The sequence below is a fragment of the Oratosquilla oratoria genome, chromosome 9, assembly GCF_046742065.1.
Source record: "Oratosquilla oratoria isolate Oo_2021 chromosome 9, ASM4674206v1, whole genome shotgun sequence".
In the NCBI taxonomy this organism is placed as follows: domain Eukaryota; kingdom Metazoa; phylum Arthropoda; class Malacostraca; order Stomatopoda; family Squillidae; genus Oratosquilla; species Oratosquilla oratoria.
Window position 1 is genome coordinate 61,517,911 of NC_134785.1, and position 20,838 is coordinate 61,538,748.

The 20,838-nt window shown below is 39.8% G+C and overlaps 1 protein-coding gene across 2 annotated transcripts in view; it reads left to right on the forward strand.

The window, feature by feature from the left end:
- The window catches only part of eRF1 (eukaryotic release factor 1), a 28,882-nt gene that overhangs the window by 471 nt on the left and 7,573 nt on the right, over nucleotides 1–20,838 (forward strand). Inside the window, exons 2-11 of one of the 2 annotated variants that reach the window (XM_076190659.1) lie at nucleotides 4,942–5,069; nucleotides 6,041–6,216; nucleotides 7,921–8,048; nucleotides 8,335–8,485; nucleotides 9,804–9,994; nucleotides 10,128–10,257; nucleotides 10,411–10,537; nucleotides 13,813–13,906; nucleotides 14,703–14,850; nucleotides 15,101–15,191. In XM_076190659.1, coding sequence (XP_076046774.1) covers nucleotides 4,969–5,069; nucleotides 6,041–6,216; nucleotides 7,921–8,048; nucleotides 8,335–8,485; nucleotides 9,804–9,994; nucleotides 10,128–10,257; nucleotides 10,411–10,537; nucleotides 13,813–13,906; nucleotides 14,703–14,850; nucleotides 15,101–15,189 — 1,335 coding nt within the window. In that variant the 5' untranslated portion in view covers nucleotides 4,942–4,968 and the 3' untranslated portion in view covers nucleotides 15,190–15,191. The remainder of the gene's footprint in view (nucleotides 1–4,941; nucleotides 5,070–6,040; nucleotides 6,217–7,920; nucleotides 8,049–8,334; nucleotides 8,486–9,803; nucleotides 9,995–10,127; nucleotides 10,258–10,410; nucleotides 10,538–13,812; nucleotides 13,907–14,702; nucleotides 14,851–15,100; nucleotides 15,192–20,838) is intronic. The other variant, XM_076190660.1, reaches the window with a different exon arrangement.

The window sequence follows — 20,838 nt, forward strand, 5'->3', positions numbered from 1 at the left end:
ACTTGACTTCCATACCGGTTTTTGGAAGTTGTGTCAGAACAATTGAAAATTAGTGGCCCAGAGCTTAGCAGAAGTGTCCACAATTGTGTATACTTTATATTTGGCCATGTATCCTGGGGATATAAAGTAAGACGGGGGCGTTGAAGATGAGGTCATGGCAGCAATGACAGGGTAACACCCTTCAGAACAGCTGCAGTGTGAATAACCATTGCTATAATTTTTTATGTATTGTGGTATGTTTCCATCGTTATAAGGATCTAGGCATCTCGTAGGTGGTATGGAGCACAAGTTAGTAGCAGAGTTAGATGTATAGTTTCATTTGTATAGGCTGACCTCATTTCAAGCTAGGAGGAAATTCAAGGAAATATAGATTTGATCATTATCAGTATGTTCTCATGTTTTTAGAATGATTAACTAAATACTTGGTAACAAATATTAAGGTGTCAGTTGAGTCCAAATCTTGTTCTATATGAAATATAAGTGGAGCTGCTCATGCTGTTTTGTGCTATGTTTATCCTGTGACCTTGAGCCCAAACCATTTGTTCATTAGTTATTTAGTTACATGATCATTTACCTTTTATAGAAGTACAATCCAGATCAATGCTGTCAGATGTTACAGGCAATTTGTCATGCATATTGCATGTAGATACTGTAAATGGAATATGCATACAATGTGACTAGAGTAGCTTGCAGAATAGTCAATAGGCCTATGCAACATTGAAGGAGGTCTTTCTACCCCCCTAATTATGGTTTTGGTAAGAGTACATAACACAAGTTCATTTGAATAGTAGTTGTACTATAATAGTCCATGAAACCATGTCTATTTACACATTTTGTTGACCGGAATTTTAGTAAATATGAATAGTAGTTAGAGATTGGAATAATGAAAGCATGTTGATTTTTTTTCCCATATTTGGAGTGATGTTATGTATAGAAAATTTAAATTATACACCCTGTACTATTTATATATGTATAAATGATAGCCAAACAAATGAAGACCACAAAGGTGGTCATAAATGCAAAATTAAGCTCGTAAAGCAAAAGTAACAGGCCTACAGCTACCACATAGCAAAGTGCATTCTTGTGTAAACAAGTCCTAGAAAATCATACTCGACAGCATTTATATATATATATACATATATATATATATATATATATTTATATATACTAGACATTTTTAATGTGGACTGTGGTTGTGGTGTTTGATAGATTCATGGGTTTAAGGATTCCTGCATATAATATATACCAATCATTCTTATGGCGGATTGTTGTCATACATCAATTTGAAATTGAAACTAGATTATAGTTTTGTTTATTATTTTAATATTTAGCAAATGGGACTCATGACAGGTATCTGCAAGCAGCGGAATTGAGATGAAAGCTGAAGAGAACTATCTCCTTGCAGTCCATCTTCAGAACCAGTCAACACACTATTCCATCTGGAGGTTTAGCTAGCGGGGCTGACATTCCTGGAACAGGCAAAGGATCTCTATTTCTCATATCTCTCTTTCTCATTTATATTTCCTTCTATTTTCATATTAGGAGAGCTGACAACCAGCAACTAATTCCCTCCTACTCCTATAAGATGGTGACGGAGAAACGATCCCACACTGTACATGGACAATAGTTTAATATATCATCTTGGAGATAATCTTTGGGATGGGCCAAAGAGTGTTGCCAACCGCTATGGGGCTGTGGGTTTCAGTTTAGTAAAATTTGTGTCAATAGTTGTTAAATTTAGCAGTTGAGATATTTGTAAGGAAAGGGGATTTAAATTTCAATAAAGAATTTTTTCTTCCGTATGGCACAAAACCTATTGGAATACTTAAACTATCTGAAAGTGCCATATGTCTGAATACAGTAGTCTGGTATCAGCAAGGATTTACAAGTCATGCTACTGATTGTAACTGAATAGAATAATAAGACAGGAGCCAAAGTAAGAAGACAAGTCCCACCAAATATGGGAAGGATGAACCCAATTCCCATGATGTATACTGACAAGTAGGGAGGCATTGTTGCAACTTATGTGACACAAAATAATCATAGTTCAAGCCCATGACAGAATAATGTCATTGTGGTGGACACTACTTTGTAGGGACAAGGAGAGAAGGTTGTATTTAGATGAACTAATGGGACCCTGCTGTTGATAGGCTGTAAGTCAGTGTATTGCTTCTGACATGGGTGAACCTTCATCCACAAGGAGCTAAGATAAAAGGGAAATGCATGGGAGTCGGATGAATGGGGGTGTTTGTCTTTGCTAGATTCCTTTCTTATGAGTGGGAAAAAGCCTTTAGGTATATATAGTTGACATAAAGACTTGACTGTTGCATAATGTATCACAAGTATTGGTAAATACATTGTATAAAATACAGTATTGTGACACATTGACTAGACAAGTGAAAGTAGGTCAACAGGTTGTCTAGTAATGTAACATCAACTCTTGAATGACCCATATATTCTGCCAAATGTAGGTGGGAGAAATTACCACATCAGGAGCTAAGACAAGTATCTGTTTTTTATGGTCCTGCAAGGAGGAAATCAGAAAGAATAGTCTCCCATTTTCAAAACCTGTCAACCCCCTCATCTCCATCTGGAGGTTTAGGCCTGCATGGAGTCTCAAGGCTGGACTCAAGATTTCACTTTATCTACTTCTGTTGTATTTCTTCCATCTTTTCACAAAAGGCAGCTGTTCCCATTCCTGTTACTTTCAGCTGCACAGAAACCGTCCCACACTAATACAGCACAGACATAAGAAGAGGTTGTAGGTCTCCAGTCAGAGAAAATTGAGACAACATTTATTGTTATTATTTAAAACTGTCTTAAGTCCATGAGTTCAGTAGCAGTCTTAAGATCTATTTTGGCTTTTGCCAAACGGCTTTACCCAACTTAGGAGATCACATCAGTGAAGGTGTTCTCTTTAGCCTCACATCCCTATAATTCACTACATGTTTTGTTTGGGCTTATTCCAGATTATTTTAGTCACCAAAAAGGTTAGATTTTCACCGGCATTGTCATTAAATGACATAAAATTCAAATGAAATGTAATTAGTAAATTAATTTGTTGCACATTCCTTTGGTGAAGATAGAGGCAAAGGGCTAGCCATCAAACAATTCCTTCACTTATAGTACCACTCATTTTACACAAGGTATAAGTCGCAGCAATTGACTTAATTGCATTGAACAAGAATACATTTTTTATTCTTGTTAATCATGCAAAGTTCCTAAAGCTATACTAAACCCAACTACACTGAACAACATCATTTGGCACCTAGCCATGTAACCAATTAAGCAGTTTTTTATTGGGTATAGATTAATGATCACTTTATACATCTTGTTTTGGTTAAATAGAAAAGGCTCATCATACTTTCATAAATCACACTTGAAAATCTACCTAAAAAGATCCCAAATGCTCAACATACATGAAATTCAAACTGTATAATATAACTGAAAGCACACATATTCATCAACATTTTATTAAGTTGTGTGTTTCACTATTGTCAGAAAATTTTGGTTTGAAAATATATAGTAGAACATTAGTTTGATGTGCACTCAGGTTGAGAGCTAGAATCATACTATAGGAATGGGTCTGGTGTAAAGAATTGTACATGTGCTGAAGCACTACTACAGGTCATCATTCACAAATTCAGAAGCACTTGAGGAGTGAAAATGCCAGATTGTTGAAGGATCATTCTAAACAAACCCCTTGAGACACTAAGCCCACAGAAAAATACTTCCCAAGAGAAGCAAAAACCACACATACACGACTGTTCAAGTCACTGTCCAGCTCTAAGACCGTATCAACAGCGAATATGCCTGGCCACAGGAACATACTGGATTTATCCATTACACTGAAGACAAAACACCACTTACATAACCCAGCCTGAATCATACTCTTGACAGTACCATAATTCTTCTGGTGGCTGTTGCCAGTTCCTGGTAGCCATGTGTCTGCTACAATGTCTTGCTGCAGATGTAGACTTCTTCTTGCATCCTGTTTGCAGTGGTTAGATGATGTGTAACATTTGTGGGCTTGGGTTCTTTGGGGAAGTTTGTAGCAGTTCTTTGGTACAGCTGTATGCGGAGGATTTCAGTGTTTTAGTATGTACAGTGGATTGTGATTGTTTTAGTGTAGCCCATTATTATTGTAAGTGTTATTATTATATGTTATTGCATTCAGAATTTCGTTTGCTTTACAAGTGAGGTTTCTTGTGATAGTAGTAAAGATTGTGTGTAGAAAATGCAAGCTCGAGTATAGTGGGGTTTGTATTTACCTAATTGTAATAAACAGGAATGGAGTTCTATGGGATGCTGTTTCTTTCTCTTCAACTGGCATGTATGAGTAGCATGATGGGTTATTGGTGTGGGTGGTGCTGACAATGTTTTGTGTTGGCCATTTTTCAAGTTTTGAAGTGGGTATTCTTGTAGTTTAGGCATTGTGCTATTGCTGTTTGTATGTCTTCATGTGGAAATATTTGGATGTGTTATGGGTTTGGGGTGAGGAATGAATGCATGAATATGCTGAATAGCGTTGGTAATATTGCTGGATGTCTTTCTGTCTTTGGTAGCTTTTGGTTTATTTAACTATTTTATGTCGTACATTCTGAGTTGATTGGGTGTTATGTTAAAGGTGTATTTTATTGCCACCATTAATGTATATAACCATATTTATTGTATAAGGTTTCTGCCAATGCACTGGCAGAATTTGTTTATTTTCTTCACTTTTTATTTTTGTACCTCTCCCTCTTATGATTTTGCCTAATTATAGAGAACCTTGAAATTTGGCTCCTGACCTAAAAAGACCTGGAATCCGAATTGTGACTCTTATGAGGGCTATGGAGGTGTTTGTATTTGGTTATAAACCATATGCATCACTTTTACTAATGTTGATTTCTGTTTAATTGCCTCGTAAACCCACAAGTGAGATTCTTCTTTTGTTTACAGAACAGAGGCTCCTCGCCAGAGTGCAGCATGGCGTCACAAGCGTACAATGCTGATGAGAGCAGCGCTGACCGCAATGTTGAAATTTGGAAAATTAAGAAGCTCATTAAAAGTTTAGAGATGGCAAGAGGGTATGTATTTTAGCTTATGCATGTATTAATTTTAATTGTTTACTTATTTCTTATTTTTATTTTATTATCATTTAATTGTATTAGTTTTTGTAATTATCTTGCGACACTGCTTCTGACCCAGGGCAGTGGGCAAGGTGCAGGGATGTACGTCATCCAGGAGGTGCTCAGATGAGAGGGAGGGTGGGAGGGGTGTGGAGTGTATTTAGGGATGAAATGGGTGGGAGTGATTTTATGCCTTTCCCTTTTTGGCTACCTCCCTTGAAAGGGGGAAAAAGCCTTGGTATATGTATGTATGATTATTATATAAGTAGTAGAAATTAGCTACCAGTTATTCAAGAATGTTGAGTTGCCTGTCTAATAGGGTTGTCACTACAGTCTATTGAAATGTTAACTACATAAATAAATACTGTCAGTACCCCATATGGGGACTGATGACAAGTATAAACATTGAAAGGGGCTGGATGCATGAAAACTGCCATTCAAACCAGCCAATAGAAACTTTGTAGGAAATGGTGGGTGTTAGCCAGCTGCTATCTATCTATATAGTTTCTACTATAGTCTTATCCCTCTTGTAAGGGAAGTAACCACTAACTACCATGTAGTATAGTTATGAATACTACAGTTAATGATGCCTTCTATGCCAACCAGCACATTGATCCAAGGAACATAACCCTCATGTGAATTAAGGAGGTCACTGTAAATGAAGCAGCTGGTCCTGCTGTGGGGCTATGTCTTGCTGCATTGCTTAAGACTTGGACAGTGGGCAGGAGACAGAGATGCCCTTTCATCTAAGAGGAGTTAAGATGAAAGGGGAACTAATGGGTTATAATTGGAATTGGGATGTGTGGGTGTGGGTGCATGCCTTAGTGGGCTACCTTCCTTACTAAGGTAAGAAGCCATTTAGTATATAGAGATGGTTGAAAATAAGATTTCTTCATAGTCTTTGCACTAATGTAAATTGTATTTCACAGAAATGGGACCTCGATGATTTCTCTAATCATTCCACCAAAGGATCAGATTGCAAGAGTAAGCAAAATGTTGGCAGATGAGTTTGGCACAGCTTCTAACATCAAATCAAGAGTAAATCGTCTGTCAGTATTGTCTGCCATCACCTCGGTACAACAGAGACTCAAGTTGTACACAAAAGGTTAGACATGTTGATGTGTTTCAAACATTTCATTAAAGGTCATATGTATTGTGTGGCTAGCCCACACACAGTTCAGGCAGTTTTGGAGGAAAATGGGAAAATTATTTTACTAGACTTCCTGCCACTTTATTTAAAATGCCTACACCTATGTAGGAGATGAAGTGATGTAATGTATATGGAATGATCATCATGGCAGGTTGAATGTGAGTGTGAAGTGTAAGAGGCGTAAGGAAGTGTAGACTTAAGTATTGAATAACATGTGAATGGAAGAGCGGGGGTGGTGAACGAAGCAGTTAAGTGGGTACAATGAAATGATTTGAGAAACAGGATCTTGGTGATGAAATGAAGGAGTAATTGTAACCATGTGATAAGTAGCACTTTGAACATGGTAATGATAATTGTTGCATCAAGTTTCATAGCCTTGAAACCTACAGTTTCACTATTGCTGGCAGGAGCCCTCCCATAAATATCTCTGGGAAGAAACTTTGGACTTGTCTGTGTTGTATTAATGTGAGACTGTTTCTATATCACTGACTGAAAATAGGAGGGGAGCAGTTGCCAGTTGTCAGTTTTTCGAATGTAAAAGGTGGAAGAAATGCTACTTAAGTTGACAGAGATCTTGGGCGTCTAGTAGATAGACCAAGTGTCATCCCCACGTGGCTGCACCACTAGATAGTCTTGAAAAATTGTCAACAGGGAAATGATTCTTTGCTGTCTTGCAGGTGACCATCATTGGTCGTGCTTAGGATATAAGGGATGCAGACTGGAATAGATTGAATCTTGAAATTAAGTGTTTGAGAAATGTGATATGTGTTACAAATTGCTAGAGTGAGAAATGCATTGTTCAAGCAGATTACAGGAGTTATAAAGGAGCCATTGGATAGGAGAGAACAGAATGCTAAAGTGGATTGGTCATATTGAAAGAATGAATGAAGGATGTCAAGAAAAGAAAATGTGGAAATCAGAAGTGGATAGAGTGAATTTGAATGGTAGACTAAGAATGATGGATGGATTGCTGGGATGAAGCAGGGGTGGTTTATATACACATTCCATGAAAGAGTTTATGGATATATATGGAATGTCTGTCAAGAAATGAAGAGAGTTTGTAAAAGATAAGAGTGAATGGAAGGAAATTGCAAAGGGATGATCTCACCCACTACATAATAAATTTTGAGTGGATGAGGAATGGGGTCATTATACAGTGAAGTGGTTTAGGTAAGCAGTCTGCAGTTTGGGCCTTGCTGTAGATCTGTGCCTCATTACATTACCTTTGGCCCAAACAGTGTGATGAGGACAGGACAATCCTTCATCCTGAAAGTGCTGATGTGGGAGGGGTGATTGAAGTATTTGTGTGTGCATGACAGAGAGAGGACCTGGTTTGAATTGCAGTCTCAGGCAGTATCCAAAGCAAGGCTAGTTTTAATGGAACTAAATTTAAATCCTATCATCAGGTTTACATTGTTAGTAGTGTTTTGAATTATTTGATAGTATCCTGTTTTTAACATTAGCTTATATACATCATATGACAGTTAATACTCTGATGTGTTTATGATATTTTGAGATATTCTCATGTGTGGTGTTACAGTTTTGTACCAGTGTATGTCACTGGGGAAGAGATTGTTATTGGAATGAAGTTAAACATAAGGGCCAACTTGAGTTATTCTGTACTTGCTCCAGTTGTACATGTTCCTATTTCTTTTGCAGTTCCACCAAATGGCTTAGTGATATACTGTGGTACCATTGTGACAGAAGAGGGCAAAGAGAAGAAAGTTAATATAGATTTTGAACCTTTCAAACCTATCAACACATCCCTTTATCTTTGTGATAATAAGGTAAGATTTATCAGAAAATATTACATATGGTACAAAGGTTGAACAAGCTCAACAATGAGAACTTTGATTGTTTTTTGAGGTAATTGTCTCAGACAAGATTAGAAAAATGAACAATGAAATATTTTTATTGTAGAAGATTATGCAGTTTGGTAAACTTCATTAGTAATGAAAGAAGACTGCACCAACTGTTATTATACATGTACTTATAAGATAGTTTGTGTTTGAAAAACATTTTGTTAATATAGACAAAGGTTTTAGGTATTGATGGGATTTCTTTTTGTTTCAGTTCCACACAGAAGCTCTATCAGCTTTATTGGCAGATGACAATAAGTTTGGTTTCATCGTTATGGATGGTAATGGTGCCTTGTTCGGAACCCTTCAGGGTAACACCAGAGAGGTCCTTCACAAATTCACTGTAGATCTTCCGAAAAAGCATGGTGAGTTTCTTCACCCTCCTTCTCCTCCTCCTCCTCTCCTCCTTGTCTTCCTCCACCTCTTCCTCTTCTTGCTCTTCTTCCTCCTTCCTCCTTTCTCATCCTTCTCTTGCTCCTTTAGCTCCTTCCTCTGCTGCCTCCTCCTCCTCCTCCTCTTCTCCTTTCACCTCTCTCCTCTCTCTCTTTCTCTCTCTCTCTTTCTCTCTCTCTCTTTCTCTCTCTCTCTCTCTCTCTCTCACTCTCTCACTCTCTCTCTCTCTCTCTCTGTGTGTCTCTCATTGCATATATTACATAAATGTAAAGGAAATTCTGTTGGAGGTAATTTTTACATATGGAAGGCTTGTGTGAGGGGAATGAACAGTGTGAAGGTGGGGCTGTGTCTAGGTTGTGTGATATCAGAATTGTTCAACATTTAAGGAAGGAAAATAGACGGGAGAGTGCTAGGCAGAGATTTGGAATTAAAGGGTACGAATGGAGGGAAAGTAAAAATGAAAAAGTTGCTCAACATTCTTCTATGGAGATTTGTCACCAAGCAAAAGAATGTGGATGACTCGGGATAGTAGGGTTATTAACGTACATGTACCAAAGCCTTTTACCCCCTTACAAGGGAGGTAGCCAAAAAATAAAAGCATAAAAACCACCCCCACCCATTCCATCCCCACATACTCCACTCCCATCTACCCCCTTACCTCTCTCTTATCTTGGCTCCTTTTGGATGACAGGTCATTCATTTATCTCGCCCGCTGCCCTGTGTCAGAAGTAGTGTCACAAAACAAAGCATGCCCATAGCAAGGCACCTTCATTAAATTGGGGAACCCCACTCTGTCCCTTCATGCAGAAATGGAGAAGATGGGGAGAAATCCCATTGGACTGCATCAATTTATTTTTCACACATACTCCTTCACTCCCCCTCATGCATCACATCATCATCCACACATAACCATTCTTCATTCACCCCTATTTTCTGTCCTCTCGTCTTTCCTCAACAAACGTTCTCCTCTTTCCCAATGCCTCTTTTACCACATCTATCCATCTCATCCTTGATCACCCCTCATATTCATTCCTTCCGCCTCTGCCTTCCACACCTTTTTTTACTAGGCTTTCTTCACTCATTCTTTCCATTCGTCCAAACCATCCCAATCTCCCAAACTCCCTCTCCACCCCCATCCTCCTTTTATTAATGTAGTTCCTATATTATAGGCTACAGTACCCCAGTACAGGTACTTTTGTGTCTTAAGTAAAAGGGAATCAACTAGGCACTGTATTATTTTCACAAATGATGTTGTAAAGAGTGTATCTGAATGTAACTTTTTTCTCACAGGTAGAGGAGGTCAGTCTGCCTTGCGTTTCTCTCGATTGAGGATGGAAAAGCGACACAATTACGTCAGGAAAGTAGCCGAGACTGCAGTGCAATTATTCATCTCCAATGACAAACCCAACATTGCAGGACTTGTTCTTGCAGGTTCTGCGGACTTCAAAACAGAGCTTTCACAGTCTGATATGTTTGATCCAGTAAGTGTGCATAGGGTCACTATTCAAGTTTCCAGCCAAGTTTGTGTAGAGGACTATGTGAAAGGATTGTGGATTTGGGTTAATTGAACGATATTTTGACTTCTTGCTGTATTAACATGAAATTTGTTTGCAGAGGTTACAAGCCAAAGTAATTAAATTGGTCGACGTATCATATGGAGGTGAAAATGGATTCAACCAGGCTATTGAGTTGGCAGCAGAATCGTTGGCTAATGTTAAATTCATTCAAGAAAAGAAATTGATTGGTTTGTATTGAGACGTGTTCATTGTTGAGTAGTTTTATAGATTATTAATCTCTAGTAATTAGTTTGCTTCTGTGATTACTTCTTGAATAGTTACCCTAAGAAGTTATGAATTTGTTAATGAATCCTGTCTTATATACTGACATTACCTTGCAGGAAAGTACTTTGAGGAGATTAGTCAGGATACAGGCAAATACTGCTTTGGTGTTGATGATACATTGAAAGCTCTTGAGTGTGGTGCTGTGGAGATCCTCATTTGTTGGGAAAATCTCGATATTGTCAGGTAAGATTTGCAGTCTTCATCATTATATACTAAGAAGCCCATCTAAGGGAGTTGGGTAGCCAGAGCATGCACCCATCCTTCTCCCGTCCAACATCCACTTACTTCTCCTAGTATATTAGCTCCTTTTGGGTGAAGAGGGTACTCTGCATGGGCATTCTTCAAAAACTAGCTAGATGAATGGAGGTGTTCAGAAGAATAAGTGTTAAAGGGGGGCAGAAGAGATCTTGATAAGTTTCGTGAAAAAAAGATTATCTGTTAGCTAGAATTGCATGTCTGTGTGAGGGTTAGGACCTGTGTCAGTAACCAGTGTACCCAGTCCTCTTCCTAGCTCGCTGTATTGTAGAGCAGAGGCCTAATATGGAGGTCAGGACTTGAACCAAGTACCGTTGTACTTAGCCCACTTCCCTGTAAAGCAAGAGCCTTCCTTAGGGGTGTTAGGACTTCAGCCAACCAGTGTAGTGGAACTATTCATACATTTGTCACTCAACCAGTGCACTTACTTCACATAGAATCATATTAAATGATCTCGTCATGAGTGGAGGAGTGCTTGTATAGTTCCTTTTTTTCTATTTATAAAGGAAAAGGGACAAATATGAATGTAGTAACTTTAGGGGAACCAGTCTGTAAGTGTTGGTAAGGCATATGGGAGTGTAAATTAAGAGGATTAGGAAGAATTGGGGGAAAAATAGTGTGTGTATACAAAAATGAAGGGGATGTGCAGATGTAAAAAAATTATAGTAGAGTAGGCCCTCAACATTTGTGACTTACACTTTTACGAGGTTCACACATTTGCTAGTTTCCAGCAGCACAAACATATTTACCAAAATTCACGCAAAAAAAATAACAAAGCCGCATATCACCGTGTCCCTACCCTCTCTCCCTCATCCCCCACACTGTCAGCTCGCCAGTCCGCCACCTAAATTCGCACACAAAAATAACAAAGCAGCCTATCACTGCGTCACAACCCTCCCTCCCTCATTCAGTCAGAAGTGATTGCCATAACTTTGTGTGTCCTCCAGTTCATGTGTGTGTGTGTGTGTGTGTGATAAACTATGGCCCACAATCATGCACGCAAACAACACAACATACACTCTATAAAGGATTTGTGGGAAAACCCAGTTTCGGCTATAGCATTCCTTGGGGAGACGGGACTGCTCGGACAGACAGTCTAGGGAACGACAACTACAAGTAAGCAACAGCCCCTTGTGACAAGTCTATTCTGAAAAGATTAAAGAAAGTGAAGTTGCTAGACAAGTGTAGGGCAGGTAATATGAGCATTCTGCTGTCGGAAAGCTATTTAATGTAAATGTGAGCACTGTGTTCAATAAAGAAAAATGAGGCGAACATTAGGGCAGCATTGGCATCTACTGCTCCTTCCACTAAGCAAGTGTTGCAGGTAAGAAGCAGTGCTATATCTAAGATGGAATCTGATTTATATGTGTGGATAACAGACCAGAACAAGAAAGGCAATCTAATTGATAGCAATGCAATTTATGCAAAGGGAAAAGCATTATATGGCAAAGTTATGAGTGATAAGACGTAGTACCAGTGCAGAACCAGACAGTCCTGCCACCACCCAGTCTGAATTTTTAGCAAGTAAAGGATGGTTTGACAGATTCAAGAGGTGGTTTTCCTTGCACAATTTGAAAATGTGTGAGGAATCAGGTTCAGCAGATCACATTTTGGCAGCTGTATTCCCTGGCGGTCTGAAGAAAATTATTGAAGATAAGGGATACAGGCCTGAGCAGGTATGGAATACAGATGAAACCGGCCTCTTTTGGAAGAAGATACCTGCCAGGACCTTTGTTGCCAAGGAGAAGAGTGTGCCAAGGTTCAAAGCTGCTAAGGACTGATGCACATTAATGCTGTGTGCTAATGCTGCTGGCCACACCATCAAGCCAGGCTTTATTTTTAAGTCTGCTAATACCAGAGCACTTAAGGGAAACAACAAGAACTTATAGCCAGTGTTATGGATGCATAATGTAAAAGCATGGACAACCAACACCATTTCTATTGACTGGTTCCACCGCTGTTTCTTGACGGAGGTACAGGCATACCTACAAGAGAAGGTCCTCCCAAAATCCTCCTGCTCCTAGATAATGCTCCAGGTCACCCAGTGTCACTTGGTGGAATGTGTGACGACGATGAAGTTGTTTATGCTGCCAAACACAACCTCTTTCATACAGCCTCTTAATCAGGATGTGATAGCTGCCTTCAAAGCCTATTACACATGCAGACACATACAGAGGCTTCACGCTGCACTGGATGCAAACCCTGACTTAAGCATCATTCAATACTGGAAAGAATTCACTATTGCTGACTGCCCCAAAATTGTGCAGGAGTGCCTTAAGGATTTGTGCCCTCACAGTCAATAGTTGTTGGAGGGCAATGTGGCCAGAGTGTGTGTGTGTGATTTCACAGATGGTGGAGCTGGCTAGGCTAGTTGGTGGTGAAGGGTACAAGGACATGCAGGAGTATGAGGTGAGGGAACTGGTTGAAGAACATGCCATGGCCTTAAATGATGATCAACTTTTGCAAGGTTCTCAATCCCCTAACCCTCTCAAATGTTGAGGGCCTACTATAATACACATACGCATAAAGTTTTTGGCAAAGGAAAGTATGTTTTCTGGGCTTTCATGTATCAGGAGAAGGCACTTGATAGGGTCAATGGGAAGCAGTGTGAGATGCATAGTAGGTATAATTATGAGATGGGAGGTGGATGCAGAGGGGATCCACAAAGTGCTAAGATAAGAGAGAGGCAAGGCTGGTGGATGGGAGTGGATGCATGATGTGACTTGGCTACCTTCCTGAGAAGGGAACCCTTGATATATAGATGGAATAGTAGAGTTTATGTTGGAGTAGGAGGTGCAGAGAATGGGTGGTTTGAGGTGAAGATAGGGCTGCACCAGATTTGTGTCATGTCGCATTCTTCAGTGTGTACATGAATGCGATAGTGTGAGTAGTGAATGTAAGGGTGAATGGTAAGTGTTTGGAGATGGTGAGAGTGGAGTAAAGTAGGTGAGCTAGCTGTTTGCATGTAACACTGCTCGTGGGGCTTTGGTCAGAGGATGATTTAAGGCAAGCTAGTGGCAGAATTTTGGAGAGCGAGAGGATGATAAATTGACATGGCCGAAACAGATTTCTTGTCTGCTCGGCATCTTCTTGAGTGGGTGTGGAGGGAGGATTGCCAAGCATTTTGATATATGTATGTAAATAGAAATAAGGAATTAAGTTTGCTATTGTCATACAAAAATGATGATTTATGTCTTTTGTAGGTATGTGCTCAAGAACCATCAAACTGGAGAGGAAACTATTTTGCATCTCACGCCAGAACAGGAAAAGGACAAGACCCACTTCACAGACAAAGCGGTAAGTAGAGTACTAGGATTATAAGAGTATAAGGAGACGTTTATAGATTTAGTGGAGTGAAACCATTATGAAAAAGAAATGTGGAACTTGTGGTACTTGAAAAAGCTGTAACAAGCGAAACATCGTACCAATAAAGGTTTCGATCTCACACGGTGTTGATTCTCACAAAAAGAAATGTACCCACACCACACCACACCACCTTATTCCTACTTGCCCCCACTTATATACAATTGTCCTCAAAATGAAGTGTTTTGGAATGGGAGAGGAACAAGACCTCTTGCTTAACTCCATGAAAAAAGAAATGTAATAATAATGGTGTGTAATATCCTGAAGGATAGAAGCTCAGGTGAATTGACAGGAATAAAATACATAATATGAGAGAGGAATATCCTACACGCCCTTCACATCACATCACAAACATCTCACCAGACATGACATAAAAACAGCCACAGTATTCTAATCAAGCATCTACAGCCAGTTGAAACACGTTCCCTTGGCTCCTCATAAAAGAAAATATGAAAAATGAGGGTCCTTGAACCTTTGCTCTGCCATGTTCACTTACCTTTTAAAACACACTGGGTTATACAGGGTAGATATTGAACTAAAATAAATTTTATTGAAACTGTGTGTTGAGGTGCAATCTTCACATGGTATAAGTGTGGAGTCAAATGACAAGTGTGATGAAACTGAAGGTGCTAATTAGTTGGAGAGAGAGGAGGGGGAAACTATCACATATTGAAGCTATGATTAACTCAAGTTTGCATCCTCACACTGTAACTGGTTTCTTGAATTTCAGAGTGGAGTGGAGCTTGAATTAGTGGACAGTATGCCATTGCTTGAGTGGTTAGCAAACAATTATAAAAACTTTGGTGCCACCCTGGAAATTATCACAGACAGGTCACAGGAAGGATCACAATATGTCAGAGGATTTGGTGGAATTGGAGGTAAGATGTATATTCATTATTATCTTTTTTCTTTTCAATTAGATATCTAGCCAAGTCTGGCTTACATTGGCTCTTTTGCTTAAGAAACAACCTTTATACATCAGTGTAAACTGGTTAATTATCAATGTTTCAGGTAACTCCGAATACTGTGCCGTGTTTCATTGTTTTATCCAAATATCTTTTCGAAGATCACCGTTATTATGGGTTTTTTATGTAGCCCTGTAAAACAATGTGCATTATTTCATGTCAGGTATTCTGCGATACAAGGTAGATCTTCTCACTATGGATGACTTAGATGATTTTGAGAATCTGGAGATAGACCTTGATGACTACATCTAATTGTAAGAGGTTTCCGTTGTGAGTTGCGCATTGCCAACCCACCTTGCTCTCCCTCTTTCTATCTTTCTTCCTCTGTCCCTTTCTCTTTCCTCTCCCTCTCTCTTTTTCATCTCTCCCTCTTTCTATCTTTCTTCCTCTGTCCCTTTCTCTTTCCTCTCCCTCTCTCTTTTTCATCTCTCCTCTTTCCTCTCGTCTCTCTTCCCTCTCTCCTCTCTTCCCTCTCTCCTCTCTTCCCTCTCTCCTCTCTTCCCTCTCTCCTCTCTTCCCTCTCTCCTGTCTTCCCTCTCTCCTCTCTTCCCTCTCCTCTCTTCCCTCCCCTCTTTCTTCCTTCTCTTCCCTCTCCCCTCTGTCTTCCTTCTCTTCCCTCTCCCCTCTGTCCTCTGTCTCACCTCCCCCTTCTCTCTCTCTCTCTCTCTCTCTCTCCTTCCTCTCTTTCCTCTCTTTCCTCTCCCCACTCCTCTCTCTTCGTCCCCTCTTTCTCTGTCGGTCTGTCTTTCCTCTCGCCTCCATCCTCCCCTCTATCTCTCTCCTCTTCTATACTCTCTCTTGTCCTCTCTTCTCCTCTCTCTCTTCTCCTCTCTCTCTTCTCTCTCTCTCTGACCTCTCTTGTACCTCTCTCTCCTCCCTCCTCTATCTCTCCTACCTCTGTCCCTCTTGCTCTCTCTCCTTTCTCCCCTCTCTCTTTCTCTTCTTTCTCTCTTTCTCCCTCTCTCTTGCTTTCTGGTTCAATTTCTTGACCTTGCTCTCTCCAACTAACCACAATAATAGAAAGCTTCAGCAGTATCACAACATTTTTCTTGATCTGGCAAATTTGAAGGACTTGCAGGAAAACAGACCAGTTACTAAGCTGAAGTTTTCTTGATTAACTGTTAGATTTTGTCTGAAATTTGCTCTGCTGTAGTTAACCATGATAACTTTTCTTGGAAGGGTTTTCCACAGATGTGTATTAAGAAAAATTATATTTACATAAAGGCAAAACAAAATTGTTTAGAAATTTCGAAAATGTCTTCATATGTGGGTGAAATCGGCAGTTTTATGAGATAGAAAGTATGATGTGGATGACATTGGCAATTCTGTGAAGACAATTCTAAAATAGACATGCCCAACCCAAGTAAGGTTTGCAGTTATATATGTGAACCCCATGTGGTTACAGAAAAAAAAAAAAAAAAATTATTATTATTATTATTATTATTATTTTTTTTTTTTTTTTTTTTTTTTTTTTTTTTTTTTTTTTTTTTTTTTTTTTTTTTTTTTTTTTTTTTTTTTTTTTTTTTTTTTTCCTGATCTGTTATGTTCTGTTCTGTGGTGGTACATGCATTCCCTTTCCTAGGTTGTGATGTCGGAGCCTAACTAGATGTATTGAACATAAGTGTATGAGGGAAAGAGAGAGGGAGTGACATCCCAAAGAACCTTTCCTTATTAATGTGGTTGAGGTGCTTAAGTCAAGGCAAACATTACTTCATACATACTTATACCAAGAGGCATTTCCTCCCAACTAAAGAGGAGTGGTCAAGTGAAACATACATCCACCCTACACCCATTCCACACCCATCCAAAAATTCGTTCATTGTTCATCCTACCTTAGCGTCTATGGTCAACCCTATCCCTCTCTGACACTGCTTAGGTCAAAAACAGTGCAATAAGTCAATACTGTCACTATCTATACCAAGGGCCTTTTCCCCCTTACAAGGTAGGTAGCCAAGTCAAAAGGCAAGTACCCACTCCCACTTCAATCCACCACCCTTTCCTTCCTTTTATCTTGGCTCCTCATGGATGATGGGTCATCCCTGTATCCTGCCTACTGCCCTGGGTCAGAAGCGATGCAGCAAGACACCATATCTTGAGCTAGGCCACTTCACTTAATCAGTGACACCCCCTCTCCATCCCCTCATGCAGAAAAAGAGAAGAGGGTAGAAATCCCATTGAGCTGCTTCAAAATGTTCATACATAACCACTCCCTACCCCCTTCCACATCCCCCACACCTTTCCTTCTTCGCATTACAGTATCATCTATACATAGCCATTCTCCACTGACTTGTATCTCTTGCCTTTGCCTTTGCTCAGTGCCCCTGTCACCCCATTCATTCATCTTTTCAGTCATCCCCTCAAGTTCACTTCCTCCACCTTAGCCTTCCACATTTTTTTTTACTTGTTTTTCTTCAATCATTCATTCTGTGTGTCCAAACCATCCCAGTACTCTTTCATCAGCCCTATCTGCCATCTCCTTTTCCACCCCAGTTCTCCTCCTCATCTCCTTGTTTGTCACTCTATCCAACCTTGTAACCCCTACCATAATTCTCAGATATTTCATCTCATACATATACCAAGGCTTTTTCCCCCTTACAAGGGAGGTAGCCAAAAAAACAAAGGCATAAAAACCATTCCCACCCATTCTATCCCCAATACACTCCACTCCCCTCCACCCTCTACCCTCCCTCTTATCTTGGCACCTCCTAGATGGTGGGGCATCCCTGCATTTTGTCCACTGCCCTGAAATGTTGTAATAACATTTCATCTCAAATACACTTAAACTTTTCCTCTCTGCCTCTTCTAAATTCTGTGTCTGCTCCATACAGTGTCAACAGCACAATCACCCCTTCATATAGTCTCCTCATTACATTCATTCCCAAATGCCAATTTCTCATGACCTTTTTATTCCCCAAGGCATTTACTTGCTCCTCTCAGTCTAAAATTTACTTCCACTGCTACTCCTTTTATTGTTACATGCTACCCCAAATACCTTAAGTTGTCCACTTCCTCCAGCCTCTCTCCTTTTAAGACTTTCTTCCAACTCACTGTTGGAAGCGAGTTGAAAGTAACTCATTCAATGGAAGACCCAGCTACCAGAGCTGGTTTACTCTCACCACTTCCTTACATAGTGACCTCTCCCCTCATCCATTTGAAAGTTACATAGCAGATAAAGGAATAATCCCCTATGATACCATTTCCTCAGCTGTTTACAACCACCCTCCATTTATTCATGTCTTTTTTTGCACCCTCACTTCTTTTCTGGACACATTTCTCTAGCATCCAATGCCCCATCCCCCTCATGCCTTCCATGCACCACATAAGCAATTAAAACCCATTTGCCTTTTCCATCTCAGGACATCATGGATGAAGGGTTATCCCAATTCTCAGACACTATTCTGATCATGGGCAGCTCAGTGAGGTATAGCACCTCCACAGGGTGAGGGGGGGTTCTGACAGACAGAACTGGTTTATCCCCACCATTTCATTATATAACTTTACTTCATCCACTCAAAATAATTTATGAAGCATATTAGGAGACCATCCCTTTAGTTTGGATCATATATCTATTCACAATCTCTCTTCATTTACTCTTGTCGTTTTTTGGACACGGTCTCAATTTCAATAGATGTAGTAGGGAGGGGGGTTGTGATTTACAAAGCACTGGAGGCAAACCAACCATATCTGGTGGTACTGCTCGGACAGACAGTCTAGGGAACGATAACAACAACAACATTGGTGGTACAGTCCCAAGGGGTTGATAGTTTCCAGGTCAGGCCCAAGATTGTATGTCAGCATTGCATTTCCTCTGTGATTTCACATAGGATTGCTGACAACTGGTAACTGATTCCTTCCTCCTACTGCTATAAAGTGCCAGAGCTGGTGTACCCCCACCACTAAATCATGTGACAATTCTTTATCTATTCAAATAATTAATCGGTGAAGTAGATGAAAAGAACATCCCTTTGGAGGTATTCCAGGATTTCACAATCTCGTCTCAATTCATTTCTCCCTGTACAGTAGACACTTTGCATGCATCTAGAACTTCCTATACCCCCATCTGTTGACTTCATTATTGGTATTCATTATATGCTCACATCATTAATTTCAGCTTTTCACATTTTCGGTTATCTTCATCCTTTCCACATGCCCAAACCATCATGGCAGTCATTGAACTTTACATGAAGGCCTTTTAATCCAACTTTTGCTAACCACCACTTTTGCAGACATTTATGTCCTGGGTCCAAATGTGTGCACAAGTGGCATTTGGTGAATGTTGGATAAAGAGACCTAGTGTGGTCCCCTTTCTCCATTCTGTTGTTATCTCTATGTGCCATTTTTCGTTTGCGCTTTTACCTTATATTTACCTTTCACCTGTCTTTGTTACATATTAGTCACTCACTATTTTCATCTGTAGGAAGGCCCTGTGCTTTCGATCATCCAACTTAGACAAATTCCACTTAGTATTATCTTGTATAGGAGAGGGGAATTAAACAGAGCTTCATTTTTCTTTCTTTTTTTCCTGAATATTACTATACTTGTTTCTTCAAGTGACACCAAGGGACTCCCATCAGGAACCCTCAATTTGGGTACTACGTCAGTTCTACAATGATGTCATGATTTCTTTAGTCCAATGATCTTTAATGTTAGATGTAAGAACCTCCTCTAAGGGCATGGTCTTACAATTATGAACCAATTGAATTTTCTCCTACACCCATTCTCCAATCAGAACAGCTGTTACAATCCTGCATGCAATATTGCTGACTCAGGCAATCTGGAATTCACTGCACACTGACATAGTTTGTATATTGTTACATCAGCATAAAAATGAACATTATACAGCAATGAAATTGGGTCCCCAGCAACTGTTTGTGAGCATTAGGCAAAGAGAGAGCTTGTGCAACTTCCTTTGTGTACAAACTGTTGTTTACCAAACACCCAACTCATAGAAATGAAATTCTCACCACCTACCCCTCTGTCTACTTTATTTGTCTACCTATATCTATGAGCCTCTTACACCTAGGTGTATATACATACATACCAAAATGCCATCCCCATTATAAGGGGATGGCCAAGTTAAAGCACATTACCCCATATCCATCCACCCCACAGCTATCGAACCTTCCATGGGAAGCTAAGCCTCGATATCACTTGTGTGTTCCTTTATGCTGTGTGTTGGACACACAGATAAAAAAAATTACCAGTTTTATTGCATGAGCTATTGTTTCATAGATTTAAACCTAACATTATTTTACATTTTCTGACTAATTTACTGATTATTATTTATGTGTACAGCATATATTGCAGTTTGTTTTCATTTGCCGAGTGTGATTTGGATTATAGTTGTCATCATTAGTAAAGTTGCTGGTTTTCATTTACACTTTTGACTAATGGTACATACGTACATATACCAAGGGCTTTTCCCCCTTTACAAGGGAGGTAGCCAAAGTCAAAAGGCATAATTCCACTCCAAACCATTTAATCCCCACCCACTCCACTCCCATTCACCTGCCCTCCCTCTTTTCTTGGCTCCTCCTGGATGACAGGTCATCCCTGCATCTTGCCCATTGCCCTGGGTCAGAAGCAATGTAGCAAGACACAGCACATCCACAGCAAGGGTACTTCATGTAATCAGTGATCCCCCTCTCCGTCCCCTCGTGCAGAAAAAGAGAAGACGGAGAGAAATCCCTTCTGGCTGCATCAAAATATCGTTCACATATAACCACTCCCTAACCACCACCCCCATCCCCCACCCACTCCCTTTCACTCCCTTCCAATACTAGTGGTAAATTAAAAATTTGAGTCCTATTACATGGTTAACACAAGGCGTAACATTTGTTTGCCATATAACATTTCGTGTGATGTATAGTTATTTATGGGTAAGGGTAACTGTTTGTGACT